This window comes from Carcharodon carcharias, chromosome 34 (genome assembly GCF_017639515.1).
Source record: "Carcharodon carcharias isolate sCarCar2 chromosome 34, sCarCar2.pri, whole genome shotgun sequence".
NCBI lineage: Eukaryota > Metazoa > Chordata > Chondrichthyes > Lamniformes > Lamnidae > Carcharodon > Carcharodon carcharias.
The window spans coordinates 21,929,297-21,945,203 of NC_054500.1; the positions used below are offsets into that span (position 1 = coordinate 21,929,297).

Genomic DNA, 15,907 nt, shown 5'->3' on the forward strand with positions numbered 1-15,907 from the left:
CTCCTGTAAGGAATTCAGAATAAACTTCTTTACCCAAAGAATGGTGAGAATGTGGAACTCGCTACACAGGGTTGGCTGAAGTGAATAGTATAGATGCATTTAAGGGGAAGCTAGTCAAATATGTGAGGGAGAAGGAAATAGAGGGTTAATGACGAAAGATTTAGAAGTGGAAAGATGGGAGGAGGCTCAAGTGGAACATGAATGCCAGCATGGACTAGTTGGGCCAAATAGCCTATTTCTGTGCTGCTTATCCCATGTAATGTAATCAGCTTTTTGAAAGAGCTATCCAATTAAATCCACTCCCCTGTTGCCCTGTAATTTTCTCTCCAAGTATTTTTCCAATTCCCTTTTCAAAGTTACTACTCAATCTGCAGTGCAATGAGTTTCAGCCAAGTTCTCAATGACCCAATTTGATGCTAACCTGGGGTTCCATTTTTATCACCAACATCCAACAGCACAAAAAAAGCACTCAAAGCATTAGATCATGTAAGAGTAAATGGGATCTATTCAAAACCATACTTTGCCAGTTGACAGGACTCTCATTTGAGCTCTGTTACTAATTTAGCACAAAGTTTGTCACCTTATAGGCAATTTTCTTTCACCTGCAGCCTCTAATTTCTAATGTTCTGTTTTGTTTTCTATTGCATTTACAGTAGTCATTGCTGCTTTGGACATTCCTCTCTTGTTACTGCTAATCTCTAAATATATTGCCCTAGACATTCTTCCCCCTTTCTACATCAAACATGAATTGGTGATGACCAATTGTGGTGTAGCCAGTGTTTTGGTGACCTATCATTTGACTGTCAATATGAACCTAGGGATGGATTGCCATTTTTTGATACCATGAGTGGACCATCTTCCTTTGGGACCAGAGATATGTACTATCCTGTGGATGGGTCACCATTTATGGGACCAATGGCTGGGTCATCTTTTTACAGGAGCTGTGGATGGACACCCTTTACAGGAACTATTGATGGACATCTTTTATGGGACCTGTTGCTGGGCTACACTTCATATAAACCTTCCTCCTTTCCCTGCTTACTTTTGACCACCACTTCTCACAAATTGCAAACCAGAACTCCAGCAAATTATTCAATGACCTGAGTTGCTAAAGGTGTTCATATACCATGAAAGATTATGGTGCTTGCTTGGTTTGATGGTCTGTCACCAATTAATCTTGTTTGTAGCATAACTGGAAACTGTAATAGCCTCTGAGGTAAAAGCAAGATTTTGAATAACAGCTGAATGTGGTCAAATGTTTCATCTTTTCCTGATCATGATGACTTAGAGCTTTAATATGGTGAGCAGTGTGATTAGGAATACATTGGTCCTAGTTATTTCTGAAATAAGTTGATCTGTCTTACAGATAGGGCTACAGTAAGATGCCAAGAAGACAGAGCCCAAGCACTGGCACAGTCGAGGAGGGCAACGGACTCCATCATTGTACCAGAATGCAACGAGGATGGCTCCTTTGCAGAGGTACTGTGGGGAATTAATGTTAATCACACGGTATTGAAATCGTGTACAGATAAGACATTAGGCATGGCACTAGCGTGATATCTTACCAATCAAAGCTCAGTTTTTTTTTTTATATTCGTTCATGAGATGTAGGCATTATTAGTTAGGTCAGCATTTATTGTCCATTCCCAATTGCCCTTGAGAAGGTGGTGTTGACCTGCCTTCTTGAACCGCTGCAGTCCCTGTGGTGTAGATACACCCACAGTGCTGTTAGGGAGGGAGTTCCAGGATTTTGACCCAGAGACAATGAAGGAACAACAATTATAATTCCAAGTCAGGATGATGTATGGCTTGGAGGGGAACTTCCAGGTGATGGTGTTCCCATCTATCTGCTGCCCCTGTCTTTCTAGATGGCACTGGTTGTCGGTTTGGAAGGTGCTGTCTAAGGAGCCTTGGTGAGTTCCTGCAGTGCACCTTTATAGATGGTACACACACTGCTGCCATCATGCATCGGTGGTGGAGGGAGTGAATGTTTGTGAATGTGGTGCCAATCAAGCAGGTTGCTTTGTCCTGGATGGCGTTGAGCTTCTTGAGTGTTGTTGGAGCTGTAGTCATTCAGGCAAGTGGAGAGTATTCCATTGCACTCCTGACCTGTGCATTGTAGATGGTGGACAGACTTTTGAGAGTCAGGAGATGAGCTACTCGCTGCAGGATTCCTAGCCTCTGCCCTGCTGTAGCCACAGTATTTAGATGGCTAGCCCAATGCAATTACTGGTCAATGGTAACCCCCAGGATGTTGATAGTGGGGGAATTCAGCGATCATAATGCCATTGAATGTCAAGGGGCGATGGCTACATTCTCTCTCGTTGGAGATGAAGCAGCTGAAGATGGTTGGACTAAGGACACTACCCTGAGGAACTCCTACAGTGTTGTCCTGGAACTGAAGTGATTGACCTTCAACAACCACAACCATCTTCCTTTGTGCTAAGTATGACTCCAACTAGCAGAGAGTTTTCCCCCTGATTCCCATTGATTCCAGTTTTGCTAGGGTTCCTTGATGCCACATTCAGTCAAATGCTGATGTCAAGGACAGTCACTCTCACCTCATCTTTGAAGTTCAGCCCTTTTGCCCATGTTTGAACCAAGGCTGCAGTGAGATCAGGAGCTGAGTGATCCTGGCAGAGCCCAAACTGCATGTCAGTGTGCAGGTTATTGCTAAGCAAATGCTGCATAATAGCACTGTTGATGGCCCCTTCCATCACTTTAAAGTCAGCCAACAACCAACTTAAGTGACCTAATTGTGAAGTTACAGAAATAATTTCATGTTTAACTTAGAAATTTTATTATAATTTTATTCTTTAATCATTAATGAGCTGTTAGAAAGAGAATTCATTGCAATCCTAAGTGAATGGCACTCCTTCGCAGAATCCAACTAGGTGGTGGTCCAGTCAACCCCTCGGATCAATTTGGATCAGAGGTTTACCGATGATCATAGCATTAAAATGCCATTGCAATGTTGCCAGGTTGGTATTTGAGGCAGGTTTACCTGAATAAGGACTTCAGTTATGTAAATACCTGGAGAGGCTGTTTTCCTTAGAGCAGAGAAGGTAAAGGGGAGATTTAATAGAGGCATTCAAAAGTATTAAGAGTTTTGAGAGAGTAGATGGAGAAAATTACTGTCACAGGTAGGAGGGTTACTAATCAGAGGACACAGATTTAAGATCATTTGTAAAAGAACCAGGGTGGGGTTTGGGGGTGGGGGTTGGGGAAGATGAGAATTTTTTTTCACAAAGCAAGTTGTTGCAAGTTGCTACACCGATAAGAAGGCTCACTAGAACAAACTTCCAAAGTCATAACTTTGTGACTTGGGCAAGGATGCCCATGCCCATGCCATACCACCTAGCCATGGATCTTCTCACTTCTCCACAACTGGTGAATTAGACCAATTATTAGCATTTGGGAAAGCAATTACTAGAGATAAACATTTTATGTTTCAGTTATTTGTGAACTACAAAAAGAATCTGGATTTCATGTAACAGTGTTTGGAAAGACAATTTCTTGTTTTCCGACGCACATTTTCAAATAGCCCAAGTTTTTCTGGATGGCATCATACTTTTTTATAACTTATAGTTTTATATTATTACACTCTTTGGAAGTTGTATTCCCACTAACATCATGAAAGGCACAAGTCAGGAGTGTGATGGAACGTTCTCCACTTGCCTGAATGGATGCAGCTGCAACAACACTCAAGAAGCCGACACCATCCAGGACATTGTCTGCTTAGCTGGTAGCTCATCCACCACCTTAACATTCACTCCCTCCACCAACAATGCATGATAGCTGCAATGTGTACCTTCTACAGGATGCGATGCAGCAACTCACCAAGGCTTCTTCAACAGCACCTCCCAAATTTGTTGCCTCTACCACCCAGGACAAGGGCACCAGTTACATGGGAACACTAACAACTAAGTTCCCCTCCAAGTCACACACATTCTCACTTGGAGATACATCGCTGCTTGTTCATCGTTACTGGGTCAAAATTCTGGAACTCCATACCAATTTACACCATGATCATCACATGGACAGCAGCAGTTCAAAAAAAGACACATCACCTTCTTAAGGGCAATTAGGGATAAGCAATAAACGCCAGCCTTGCTAGCAATGCAAATATCAGCAGAATGAATGAAAAAGAATGCATTGTTTGAATCAATAGTAAATGGAACAGTCAGAATTCCTGTCTATGACTCTGTTCCTATGACAGGATAAATGCAACAGGCATATCTGCCATTCAGTACCAATGGAGAAGTGAATGAGAATAGCCCGCTTTGACCAGATGAAAATGAAACTGCTGAGGTATATTCACAACCATTAGATGGAGAGGAGAGTGAGCAATGTAAAGAAGAGGGACGATTTCACCACAAGACCAGTAAAAAAAAAAAATTGAACAATTTTTTGAGAAACAAAATTCTAAAATGAACATTTAGTTGTCAGTTGATATTGTTCTTCCTCTGAGTGAGAATTTATAAATTGCTTGAAGTCATTCATTTCTTCTGTGACCTACATACGATGTTTCTCGAATGCTTTGGTAATATGGTTGGAATGTTGGCTGAAAAATACTAGGGTGGAGTGCTGGTCTGAATGTGACATTGGATGGCGAATGCTTAGTAACTGTAGAGAAATAATTATTAGCCTGTGACCAAACAATGACATTGAGGTCTAGAATTAATTAAACTTTGAGCCGATGAAATCATCCAACAGACATGAGTTGATTTACTTCTCACAGAAGCCGTGCAGTGATGTAAGACTTGGAAATGCATGGAAATTTACTCACTGTTGGTGCTGTCTCATTTCGTTAACTGAGAAGTCAGGGTGAAATACCAAAGCCAGGAGTGCAGGATAACCTGAAGTTTGAAAACAATGAGGAACTGGGCAAGGTAAATCAAGAAGTAATAAATATGTGACACCAAGCTTGACTTATAACATCTTGTAGGTGGGGAGAAGACTGAAGAAGTTCTACAACTGGTAAAGAATGAGTTAATGTAAGAGATGATATGATCACCTTTCACTTCAATACTATGAGGAAGCCAGGGGGAGGACAATTGCATTTGTAGCTTGAGAAGAAAGTTATGTTTTGTGTGTGGATGTGATGAAGTGGTCTCCATTTCAGAGTTTCATTGGAGCTGAGACTTGAGACTTTCCTAGCGATTGTAGTTGCAGGTAGCAGACTTCTTGTACCAATGCAGCAATCTTGTACCATTGGGTTATCGCTCTCTGTACAAAGTCACACGTTGGGGGCCAATGCCTGAAGCCCTGAACCAGCTGAAATTCTGGCAGCTGCATAGAGAGAGCTTGCATTTTATATAATCGGTTTCATCACCTCAGTACATTCCAAAGTGTTTTACAGTTAATGTGCACAAAGCAAGATCCCGCAAATAGCAATAAACAGTTTTTGCGATGTTGGTTGAGGGATAAATGTTGTCCAGCACACTAAAATTTTCCTGCTCTTCTCTTTAATAATATCACGGGATCTTCTACGTCTACCTAAGAGGGCAGAGTGGGTCTTGGTTTAATGCATGAGCCATGTTGTGATTCTAATCTCATGGGGCTGGGAATGCCCTGAAGGGAACCTCATGAGTAAAAATAGTTGAATCTGTCATTTGCTTCTTGGCTGAATATTTTTCAAATTGGATTTTGCTACAGTTGTAGACTCTACTACCTGATGCAGCCCTATAAACAGCAGATCACTATTAAGCAGCAAAAGGTACCAATAGGATCAGTAGGGCGCCACCACATTTGAAAGAATTCTCAGGACCTTTCTCACTGATGATTGTTAGCTTCCCACACCATGGGGCTGAATTTTACGTTGATTGGGCAGGCATGCACCCGACCCGATTGGATATGAAATCGTACATGATGACATTGGGCGAGTGTCCTGACGTCTTTGCTCACTCGATATTTTGCTTGGGGGGCATGCGCATAAGTCGGAAGTGCACCCGTCAACAATTAAAAGGGCAATTAATTCCATTAACAGTGCAATTGTCTGTTTTTCATCACCCGTCCAACCTTACAGTTGGCGGACGGGCAAATCGGCCAGGCGGCCTTGACATTTTTCATGGAACCTCATTCAAGGACGGGATGAGGTTTCCATTATGAAATAAAAATAAAAATCTGTCGGCAGCATTTTTATCATATGTATTTTCAGGTGCCTGATTGTGATGATCGGACATTTTTTTTTCTGCTTTATTGGAACACTTTCAGGTCTGCAGCTCCCTAAGGCAGCTCTGTGCTTTCAGGGAGCTTTCTCTCAGTGTTCGCCTGTGCCCGCGTTGACATCATGACCCACCATCCTCCCGCCCACACCTCAGCAGGGCTGAGCTTCTTAAGTGCGCTTCACGCTGGCTGGATGTTAATTGGCAGTCAGTGTGAAATCGCGGTCCATGGCCAATGGCGTTGGTGGTCCGTTTCAGGCTGATCCCAGGCCCGCTGATCATGCCCGGCCGCCGAACTAAAAATTCAGGCCCTTAACACAACAGCGGCTAGTTGCAGCCACTTGGAGATGAATCCTTCACTCAAGAACCTATGTCACTTCAATGCTCTTATGTTCATTGGAACATAGCATTTATTAGGCAAAAAACAGCCGAGGTCCGTTTGGGGGATTGCAGATACAATGATAATGGAGTTGCTGATTAATCATAGCAATGAATCTCTATCAATTAATTAGTTTGCAACATACCCAGATATGACATGAATTAAAACCCTAGTGGTGGAGAGTTTTGAGAACCATGGATCCAAAGCCACCATTTCTCTCAGTCATGCTACAATTACCACAATTCATGTCTTAGATTGTTCAAGAGTAAATTCAAGAACTTCAGGCTGCAAGTAAGGATGTACCTTAAAAGTGAAACCAATACAAAAAGAAAGCCTGGGATTTTCCTGATCTTACTAATTTACTGTCACCTCTGGTAGCGTTTTTACCAGTGAGCTGTGGGGACAGTCAAGATTCTTCATTAAGTGAAAACATACCAATGTACACATGCAAAGACCTGTAAGAAAAAACTCATCAAGCATATGAAACTTGCTGTGTCAGAGAAAGTTGCGGACCATTCATTGCTCCCTTGCAACAGAGAGGGAAAAAACTTGTTGCCATGATAAGAAATGTGCCATTAGGGAATCTAGAACATTCCAGGAAGTTGTAGTTGTTCATGTCATCACAATCTTGATTAATTTACCATCAAACCCTCTTAACTGGCAGGAGGAACATAGAAATATAGGAACAGCAGAAGACAGTTCAGTTGCTCAAGCCTGTTCCACCACTGAATCAGATCATATTTGTTTTGTACCTGTTTACTTGCTTTTGATCCATATTCCCTTGAGTGTTACCACTGAACCAAGCTAAGAGCCCCTTCATGTAAAGAGAAGGAAATGATAAGGCCAAGTACTTTTGGAAGAAATTTTTCAGAAATGCTAGAGAGGAGCTAGTAACTGAAAGCCCAGCCCTGAGCAATGGAGTAGAGGAGTGCGGAAACATCAGTAATCCAGAGTGGAAGGTGTAGTCTGAGTCAACTGGCTGGAGAAGTTTACTAGGAGCCAGGATTTTAGATTGAAAATTAGGACAAGGACCTTGACAGGTAGGCGGCGAAGATTGGCATGTGTGTGCAGTATAAAAAAACAACGCATATAGCTACATACCTACACGTGCACATGCACACACAGGTTAGATTTTACAATAACTTCCCTCTTCTTTCTCACTGTTTTAACAGGTTCAATGCCATAAGTTGACGGGCTATTGCTGGTGTGTCACACCTGAGGGCAAACCAATCAGTGGATCTTCAGTCCACAACCGGACTCCAACCTGTTCAGGTACAAGGCACACAAAGGTGTTTAACTTTGTAGCTTGATAATTGTCAATTAATCCTTTACAGGCACCAAGAGCTCAAAAGAAGCCAAAAGAAATTTTCCATATTTTGCTGATTGGAAAATATAATTGCAAAAACATAGGAAGTGAAACAAATACACTTAGCTTTAGAAACTGGTACGTGAGGCATTCGTTGAGCTTTGTAAAATGTTGAGATGTATTTTGCGATTTACTGATATGGCAATGGTTTCAGGGATTTGGGTACTGGTATGCCTAATTTGCAGTTTACCCTAAACCAACATCATATTCCAGCCGCCACACTTTGTATTGGCCATTGTTGTTTCATACAATCTTAAAATAAAAAGAAAGCCACTCATTTCCAGTAGATTGTTTTTTGCCTTGAGTTTGCCTGGGCAGAAAGATAAGAGGAGAGGAACCAAGCCACTTTATCCAGAGAAATGGCCAACAACAATAATTAGACTCCATTTATAACCTATTAAGACCACTTCCCCACAAAGAGTATCTGAGCAATGGCCTTAAAGGGGCAGGTCACTTAGAAGCTCAACACTAAAACCATGCTGCACACACCCTGAGCAACGTTACAGAATGTCATGTTATATTTTCATTAAAAATGCCAAAAGGATTTTGGAAATTCGTTGGAAGGATAAAAGAAAGACTTGCATATATTTAGCACCTTCATGACCTCTGAACATCCCAAAGCTGAAGTACTTTTGAAGTGTAGTCACTATTGTAATTTAGGAAACTGGGTAGCCAATTGGCACACAGCAAAGTGTCAAAAACAGCAATGTGATAATATGTAATAATAAAAATCTAGATTTTTAGTGATGTTGGTTGAATGATAAAAATGGTCAGGACACTGAGGAAAACTCTCCTGCTCTTTGAAGTAATACCATGGTATCCTTTACATCCACCTGAGAGGTGAGGTCTTAGTTTAAAGTCTCACACCCCCTCTGACAATGCAACATTCCCTCAATACTGCACTGAAATGTCAACCTAGAGTTTGTGCTCAAGTCTCTGGACTGAAGCTTGAACACAAAGCCTTCTGACTTCAAAGAGAGAGTGCTACCCACTGAGCCTTGGAAAACCATGGAGAGTCCGATGTCTGTGTTTACTGTGGAAAATATGCCCACCTCCCTGCCTTGAGTAACTTTACAGCAAAGGAGAAAATGACTCTAAAGCTGATATCTGGGTCTGAGGTAAGCAGCATATCAGTAAAGAGCCATTTAATGGCTATTTGCTCAGGATCTGTCAGCACACACACTGTATGCCAGGGGTTGGGAATTCATACTCTGGAGAATCACTGTATACCTGTTTATACATTGCACTCCCCAGCTGGGTGATGCTCCAGTTTTATATTCAGCATCAATCCATCATTTCGTGAGTCCCAGCCCAAAACCTGGTGCAAAGTCAAACTGCCTTGTGTTGACATCAAGTAAACCGGTGACTCCTCTCCCTCCCTAGCAAATGACTGTTACATTTCAAGGTGTAAGGTTTCATGATTTTTGTTTAAAACATTAATAAAATATCTCTAATTTGAGTGACAACCCCCTCCCCCAAACCGAAGATTCCCACCAAGCGAATCTTCTGGTCATGTAGATGTCAACGGAGGAATGTCACTTTAATAGCTTTCTTCGTAGAGTCTATTACAGACCACTCAATACAGTGAGCAGTGAAAGATAGATAATTTATAAATAATTTATCCTCAATTTTTTTATTTCCAGATTCTACAAAGGACAAAACATCCCAGCGGGGTCGTGACTCTAGCAGGCTGGGTAAGTTAAAGGTTTTCAGCCATTTCGTTTGATTCTGGTGCAGTTCTGTACTGCACCCTTATCTGAACAGACTGACATGGTTATGGACTACAGTATGATATAGCTTACTATCTTTGCACTTCTGGTACCTGCATTCCAATCGAGCCCAAAATGATGGGATGAAACTCTCTTCTCTCTGTGAACTGTTTGGGCAGGAAATGAATTGAGCAACCTCAATCTGGTTCCTAGGGTGCCTGACCCACAGCACAAAGCTGTCCAAATTTTTGGGAGTTTCAGAGGGGAAGCAAAAAAACAAATAAGAGAAGCAGAGAGAGAGTATGAAAAGAGACTGGCTGCTAACATAAAAAGGAATCCCAAAGTCTTCTATAGGCAAATAAATAGTAAAAGAGTGGTAAAAGGAGGAGTGGGGTCAATTAGGGACCAAAAAGGAAATTTGTGCATGGAGGCAAGGGGCATGGCTATGGTTTTGAATGAATATTTTGTATTCATATTCAAGGAAGAATATGCTGCATAGATCATGGTGAAAGAGGGGTTAATTCAGACATCTGATGAGTTTTAAATGAATAAGTAGGAGGTACTGGATAGGCTGTCTGTACATAAAGTTGATAAGGATACTGAGAAGATGAGAATGCAAACTGAAGAAGCACTTGCCACAATTTTCCAGGGGTGGTGTCAGAAGACTGGCGAATTGCAAATGTTACACAGAATCAGGGGTTCCTGGGGTGAAACTTGGATCTGCAAGCCCACACACCGTCAGTGACTTCAAGAGATCACTGCCAGTGTGAGAGATGGATGAAGCACCTAGTCTCTCTGCTCGGTGTCCGTCCAACAATGGTGAGCATGGAGGTCCAGACGTGCCTCACGCTGGCAGACAAGCTGCCTATCGTCTCTGTGGGCTCCTCTCACAATGGTCTGGACGAGGACAGTAGCTCCTCCACCCCTTTTACTAGTGACCGTGGCATCTTTTAAGGCCGCAATGAATGATGAGTGACCAGCCATGTTGCTGGTCGCACTCGCCCAGGCGGAGCCTGCTCAGCCCTGCAGCCAGAGGGGGACCGCCAAGGTCATCAGAGTTGACACTTCAGCATAGTCAGCAATCTGCCTCCAATGCCACTGCCAGTGAGGGGGGAGCACCAAGACGTAGCATTCGCAAGCTTAAGTTTAAAGCACCATGAGCACAGGATGGGGTTACCAAAGGTGATATTCTTTCATTTCACCAGTGTTATGTATTGCTTTTGCGTGACAGTAGCAACAAAATGATAAAAATATAAAAATAAAAACAAAAAAACTGCGGATGCTGGAAATCCAAAACAAAAACAAAAACAGAATTACCTGGAAAAACTCAGCAGGTCTGGCAGCATCGGCGGAGAAGAAAAGAGTTGACGTTTCGAGTCCTCATGACCCTTCGACAGAACTTGAGTTCGAGTCCAAGAAAGAGTTGAAATATAAGCTGGTTTAAGGCGTGTGTGTGGGGGGCGGAGAGAGAGAGAGAGGTGGAGGGGGGGGTGTGTGGTTGTAGGGACAAACAAGCAGTGATAGAAGCAGATCATCAAAAGATGTCAACAACAATAGTACAAAAGAACACATAGGTGTTAATATCACCAACTTTAACTTTAACACCTATGTGTTCTTTTGTACTATTGTTGTTGACATCTTTTGATGAATCTGCTTCTATCACTGCTTGTTTGTCCCTACAACCACACCCCCCCCCACCTCTCTCTCTCTCTCTCTCTCTCTCTGCCCCCCACACACACACCTTAAACCAGCTTATATTTCAACTCTTTCTTGGACTCGAACTCAAGTTCTGTCGAAGGGTCATGAGGACTCGAAACGTCAGCAACAAAATTATGTTGTGTTCCTTTTTCACAACTCTGGAAAACATATAAATCCAGATTTTGTTTCAGTGCCCTGAGCATCCTTTGTGTTTTCCATAGGTGCAGGCCTCATCAGTGCCTTATGATAGATGGCAGGGACAGCAAACTTTATTACAGAGGTTGTGAGATGGCATTGGGGTCATGGGATTGCGTTCTCAGAAATTTGTGTGAAGGAGGCAGTGCCCTTGCAATGAGATTGAAGCCATGCCTTGGCTGTCTATCTAAAGATGCAGTGGATCAAGGCTTCCCTGGTATTCCTGCCTCCCTGAAGGCACCTTAAGGCTGCCTCCACATCTTCTCCCTGTGCCTGCCCAGGCTCCTCATCAGATCCATCAGAAGAGTGTCCTTTGAGATCTGTGGAGCTGTGTCGCTATCCGCATCCTCCAGTGGGACCCCCTTGCCAATATCAGATTGTACAGAGTGCAGCAGACAACAACAATAAGCAACACGTACTCCGGAGGATATTGCAGTGCACCCCCTGATCAGTCCAGGTAGCGGAACCTCATCTTCAGCAGACCAATGGTCCTCTCAGCCACTGCCCTTGTGGAGACATGATTCCTATTGTACTTCTCTTCCGCCTCTGTCCTTGGGTGCCTGAGTGGCGTCATGACCCACCTTTTCAAGCGATATCCTTTATCACCCAGCAGCCAACCATCAAGCCGAGCTGAAGCCACAAACAGCCTTGGAACCTGGGAGTGTCGCTGGATGTATACATCATGGGAGCTGCCAGGGTACACTGCACAGACTTGCAGAATCTAGGTCTTGTGGTCACATACTTTCTGCATGTTCATGAAATGGTAACTATTTCTATTTAGGAAGGCACCTCGCTGACCTGCTGGCGCCTTGATGGCCACATGAGTGCAGTCTATGGCACTCTGTATGTCGGGGAACCCAGCAATAGCTGCGAAGCCTCTGGCTTGCTCAGCCTGGCTGGCTTGGTCCATCCAGCAATGAATGAATGTGAGGACCTGTCTGAGCAGAGCATCAGTGAACCAGATGCAAAAAAATTGAGACCTTCTGTGACCTTCAGAGCAACTGGCAATATGGGCTCCCATTGCCCACTGCAGGAGCACAAATATGTAACATCTACCCTTATGTCTATAGACTTTTTTTTTAAAGATTACTTATAATTTTTATTGTCCCATTTTGTCCAAAAAACAGAGAAATCGTCCATAATCAAGTACTTCAAACGCAGCTTCAGCTGGCATCAGTTTTGACTATCCGTTATCGTAATCTTCTTGCTTCACGCTCAGATTCCAAAAGTGTGAGCACATCTCCCTCACGGACCGGTCCTTTCACATTTCGAATGATGGATTGGTTGCTGTCATCCATAAATTCCACATGGACCTGAGTACACTGTCCCTGGGATCCTGTCCTTCCAAGAACTTTAGTAACCCGGGCCATTTTGACGGTCTGAGTCCGTGGACCCTCCATGATGGCGGCGGTGGAGGAAAAGGCTCTATGGGCATCATGTGGCACAGTAGTTAGCTTCCCCGTGACGAGTGCAAAATTGCCTTCAATTGCACTTATAATTGGCTGATTAAGTGACTGAATAATTGTTGGCAGGTGTGTTTCCAAGCCCCACATGCACCCGACAACCAAAATATCACTTGAGTGCACTATAGCGTCAGGACGCATGCCCAACATCATCTCGTGAGATTTAACACTCTTTCGGGTCGGGTGCATGCCCGCTACTGGTACGTAAAATTCTGGCCCTGAGGTACCTAGTATAATGTGTGTACAGAGGATTTTAGTTAGTGGTGCTTCAGGAGAGAAGGAGGGAAAAGATGATAATGCCTGAGTGGCAGCATCAGGACCAGAACTAAGCAAGCCCCTTTTCCATTCTTCCAATCCGTCTTTTCAAGGCTATTCTTTCCTCTGGCCATCCATCCAAGAGCGTGGGTAGAATAGATAATACTAACCTCAATAATAGTGTCTTTTCGATTTTTTTCTTCTCTAATCCCAGAGCAAGGAATAAAGCTTCGGCCTACTGCAAGAACCCTGATTCGCAACACAGGTAAAGGTACGCAGCACTTATTGCTCTGTCCCATCATTTCAGCTGCATCTCTTTAGTCAGGAGACTGCCTTAATTGCAATTATGGCATATTACAAATTTAAAGAAAGATAGATTTCGGCTAGGTGATCTTTCAAAAGTAAATACATGTTGCATTTTAGTGCAATTTGTGCTATTTAATTGTGTATTTGTGAACAAATGATTACAGCTTGCTGTGTACGTTTTCCTTGTAAATGGTGCCCCTTTATTAATGACAAAAGAAAGAGTTGCATTTATATCACATTCTTATAACCTCAGGATGTTCCAAACTGCTTTACAGCCAGTAAAATACTTTTGAAGTGATGTCACTGTTGTAATATAGGTAATAGGGTTGCCAATTTGCACACTGCAAAGTCCCACAGAATTTAGCACTTTGAAAAAAGCCATATTTGCACCAAATGAAGGGGGAGGAAATTACAAAAGATGGGAAAGAAGGGACATGACTACATTTTTCTAGATGTAGACATAGAGGCCAAGTGCAACTTTAAGTTACAATGAAGGTTATTGAACGCATTGAAGGCTAGATCGCTTAAATCCTTGCTGAAGCTTATAAAACAGGAGGGCATAATGGGGATTCAATAGGTCAATAAGCTGGATGCCATTAACTTCCAATATGGGCTCCCACGGCAGCAGCACAAATATGTAACATCTATCCTTATGTCTATAGACATCTACGTCATACACCAGAAAATTTTATTCAAAATGGACGGAATAAGGAATCTCTCATCGTTGTAAAGAAATAACTATTTTATTTACCATGTATCTTGGGTCTTGTGGCACAGTAGTTAGCATCCCTGCCTGAGGCAGAAGCTCTGGATTTGAGTCCCATCCCAGGACCTGATGGCCAAGGAAAGTGCCTTCATCATGCAGCCAAACATGTTGATTATCAACCTGCAAATCCTTCCACCAATAGCAGCTGGTAAGAACAGGAGAGATTCCAGGTCAACCATGTGATGGAAAGAAAGTTGGAGCTCCTACCATCACTATCCATACCTACATCGTGCATGTAAAAGTGCATGTTGCCACATCAACATGGACTCCCTGAGTGATCTGTAACTCACCATGCCAACTTACCCTCATGATATCACAAAAACCAATGGATTATTTTTTAAAGTGCAGTCACTGTGGTTTGGTAGGCAAATGTAGTACCAATTTGTGCACAGCAATATCGCACAAATATCAAATGAGGTAATGACTAGATGATCTGTTTTTGATGACGTTTGAATGAATGTTAACTAGGAGATCAGGTGAATCCCCTTTGCTTCCTTGTAAATATACCACGAGATCTTTTACATTCACCTGATCAGGCAGATGGAGCCTTGGTTTAATCATTTAATGTTTTATTTGAAAGCACTACCTGCTATCTATTTGAATTCCTGATCAGTGCTCCATTAGTTTCCTGGCCAATATTTATCCCTTAACCAAAGATTATTTGGTCATTAATTAATTACTATTTGTGGGTCCTTGTGCACAAATTGCCTGCCGTATTTCCAATATTACATTGGTGACAATTCAAAGAAGTATTTAATTGGATTTAAGGTGCTTCGACATCCTGTATTGTGTATGGCATTATATAAATGTAAGCATTTCTTTTCCCTCTATTGTATCACAACAGAACTCAATCCTGCTCACCCAATCTGTACATATAAGTATTTCACCTGCAAGGGATCACTGTCTAGTGATTGGGATCAGGAATTGCCCAGTTATTGTTTTAACCCCTTCTTAACATAGAGTCACTGAGGCCTGCTGTGGTGGTCCTAGTACCAGCCAGCACTGATCTGCAAGGAGAGGCAAGGGATTGAGCCTGGGGCTTTCCCCCCTACATATTTACTCAATGAGTCTGGCAAAGGAAGGTAAATGAAGTTATTGCTCCAGACAAGATATCCTTTTAAAGATTGTTGACATTACTTCCTAACAGCCCAAAAACTTACTGTTGGTTTTCAGAGTGTGGCTGTTACAATCAAGTTTTTTTCTTTTTTCTTCTCTTGCCCCTTTTGGGATCTCCCCGTGCCACGCTCCATCACCAGACAGATCGATTATTTGGTCCCTGGTTTCCAACAGTTGGCAGGTGTACCTGCCTTTAATTCTCTCTACCCTCTGTGGAGTGCAGTCAGCCTCTGGTTGCTGACTTTCTTGTGGCTGTTTGATTTAGCTAGGGTATTCAAAGTGATGATGAAGGGACTGAAGGAATGAAAAAGTGAACTCCAGGGTGCCACGTCAGTCAACCAATCCTCACCTTTCGGTTAGTTAGGGCCATGAGACACAAGTAGTTTTGGTGTCTATGTGACTGAGGTGGCGTGCACATCCAACTGCAAGCAGGAGGCAGCAACAAGCCAGTTCCAAAAGCCTTCCATAATCCTTTTGATTGGCTATT

At 42.7% G+C, this 15,907-nt stretch overlaps 2 protein-coding genes across 3 annotated transcripts in view; one reads left to right on the forward strand and one right to left on the reverse strand.

The window, feature by feature from the left end:
- Positions 1-15,907, forward strand: part of LOC121272646 (SPARC-related modular calcium-binding protein 1-like) — a 76,830-nt gene that overhangs the window by 47,803 nt on the left and 13,120 nt on the right. Inside the window, exons 3-6 of one of the 2 annotated variants that reach the window (XM_041179343.1) lie at positions 1,367-1,479; positions 7,719-7,818; positions 9,556-9,606; positions 13,447-13,503. In XM_041179343.1, coding sequence (XP_041035277.1) covers positions 1,367-1,479; positions 7,719-7,818; positions 9,556-9,606; positions 13,447-13,503 — 321 coding nt within the window. The remainder of the gene's footprint in view (positions 1-1,366; positions 1,480-7,718; positions 7,819-9,555; positions 9,607-13,446; positions 13,504-15,907) is intronic. The other variant, XM_041179344.1, reaches the window with a different exon arrangement.
- LOC121272649 (40S ribosomal protein S28-like) lies at positions 12,679-12,914 on the reverse strand. The gene has a single exon (XM_041179351.1). The coding sequence runs from the start codon at positions 12,912-12,914 to the stop codon at positions 12,705-12,707; it is 210 nt and encodes a 69-aa protein (XP_041035285.1). The 3' UTR covers positions 12,679-12,704.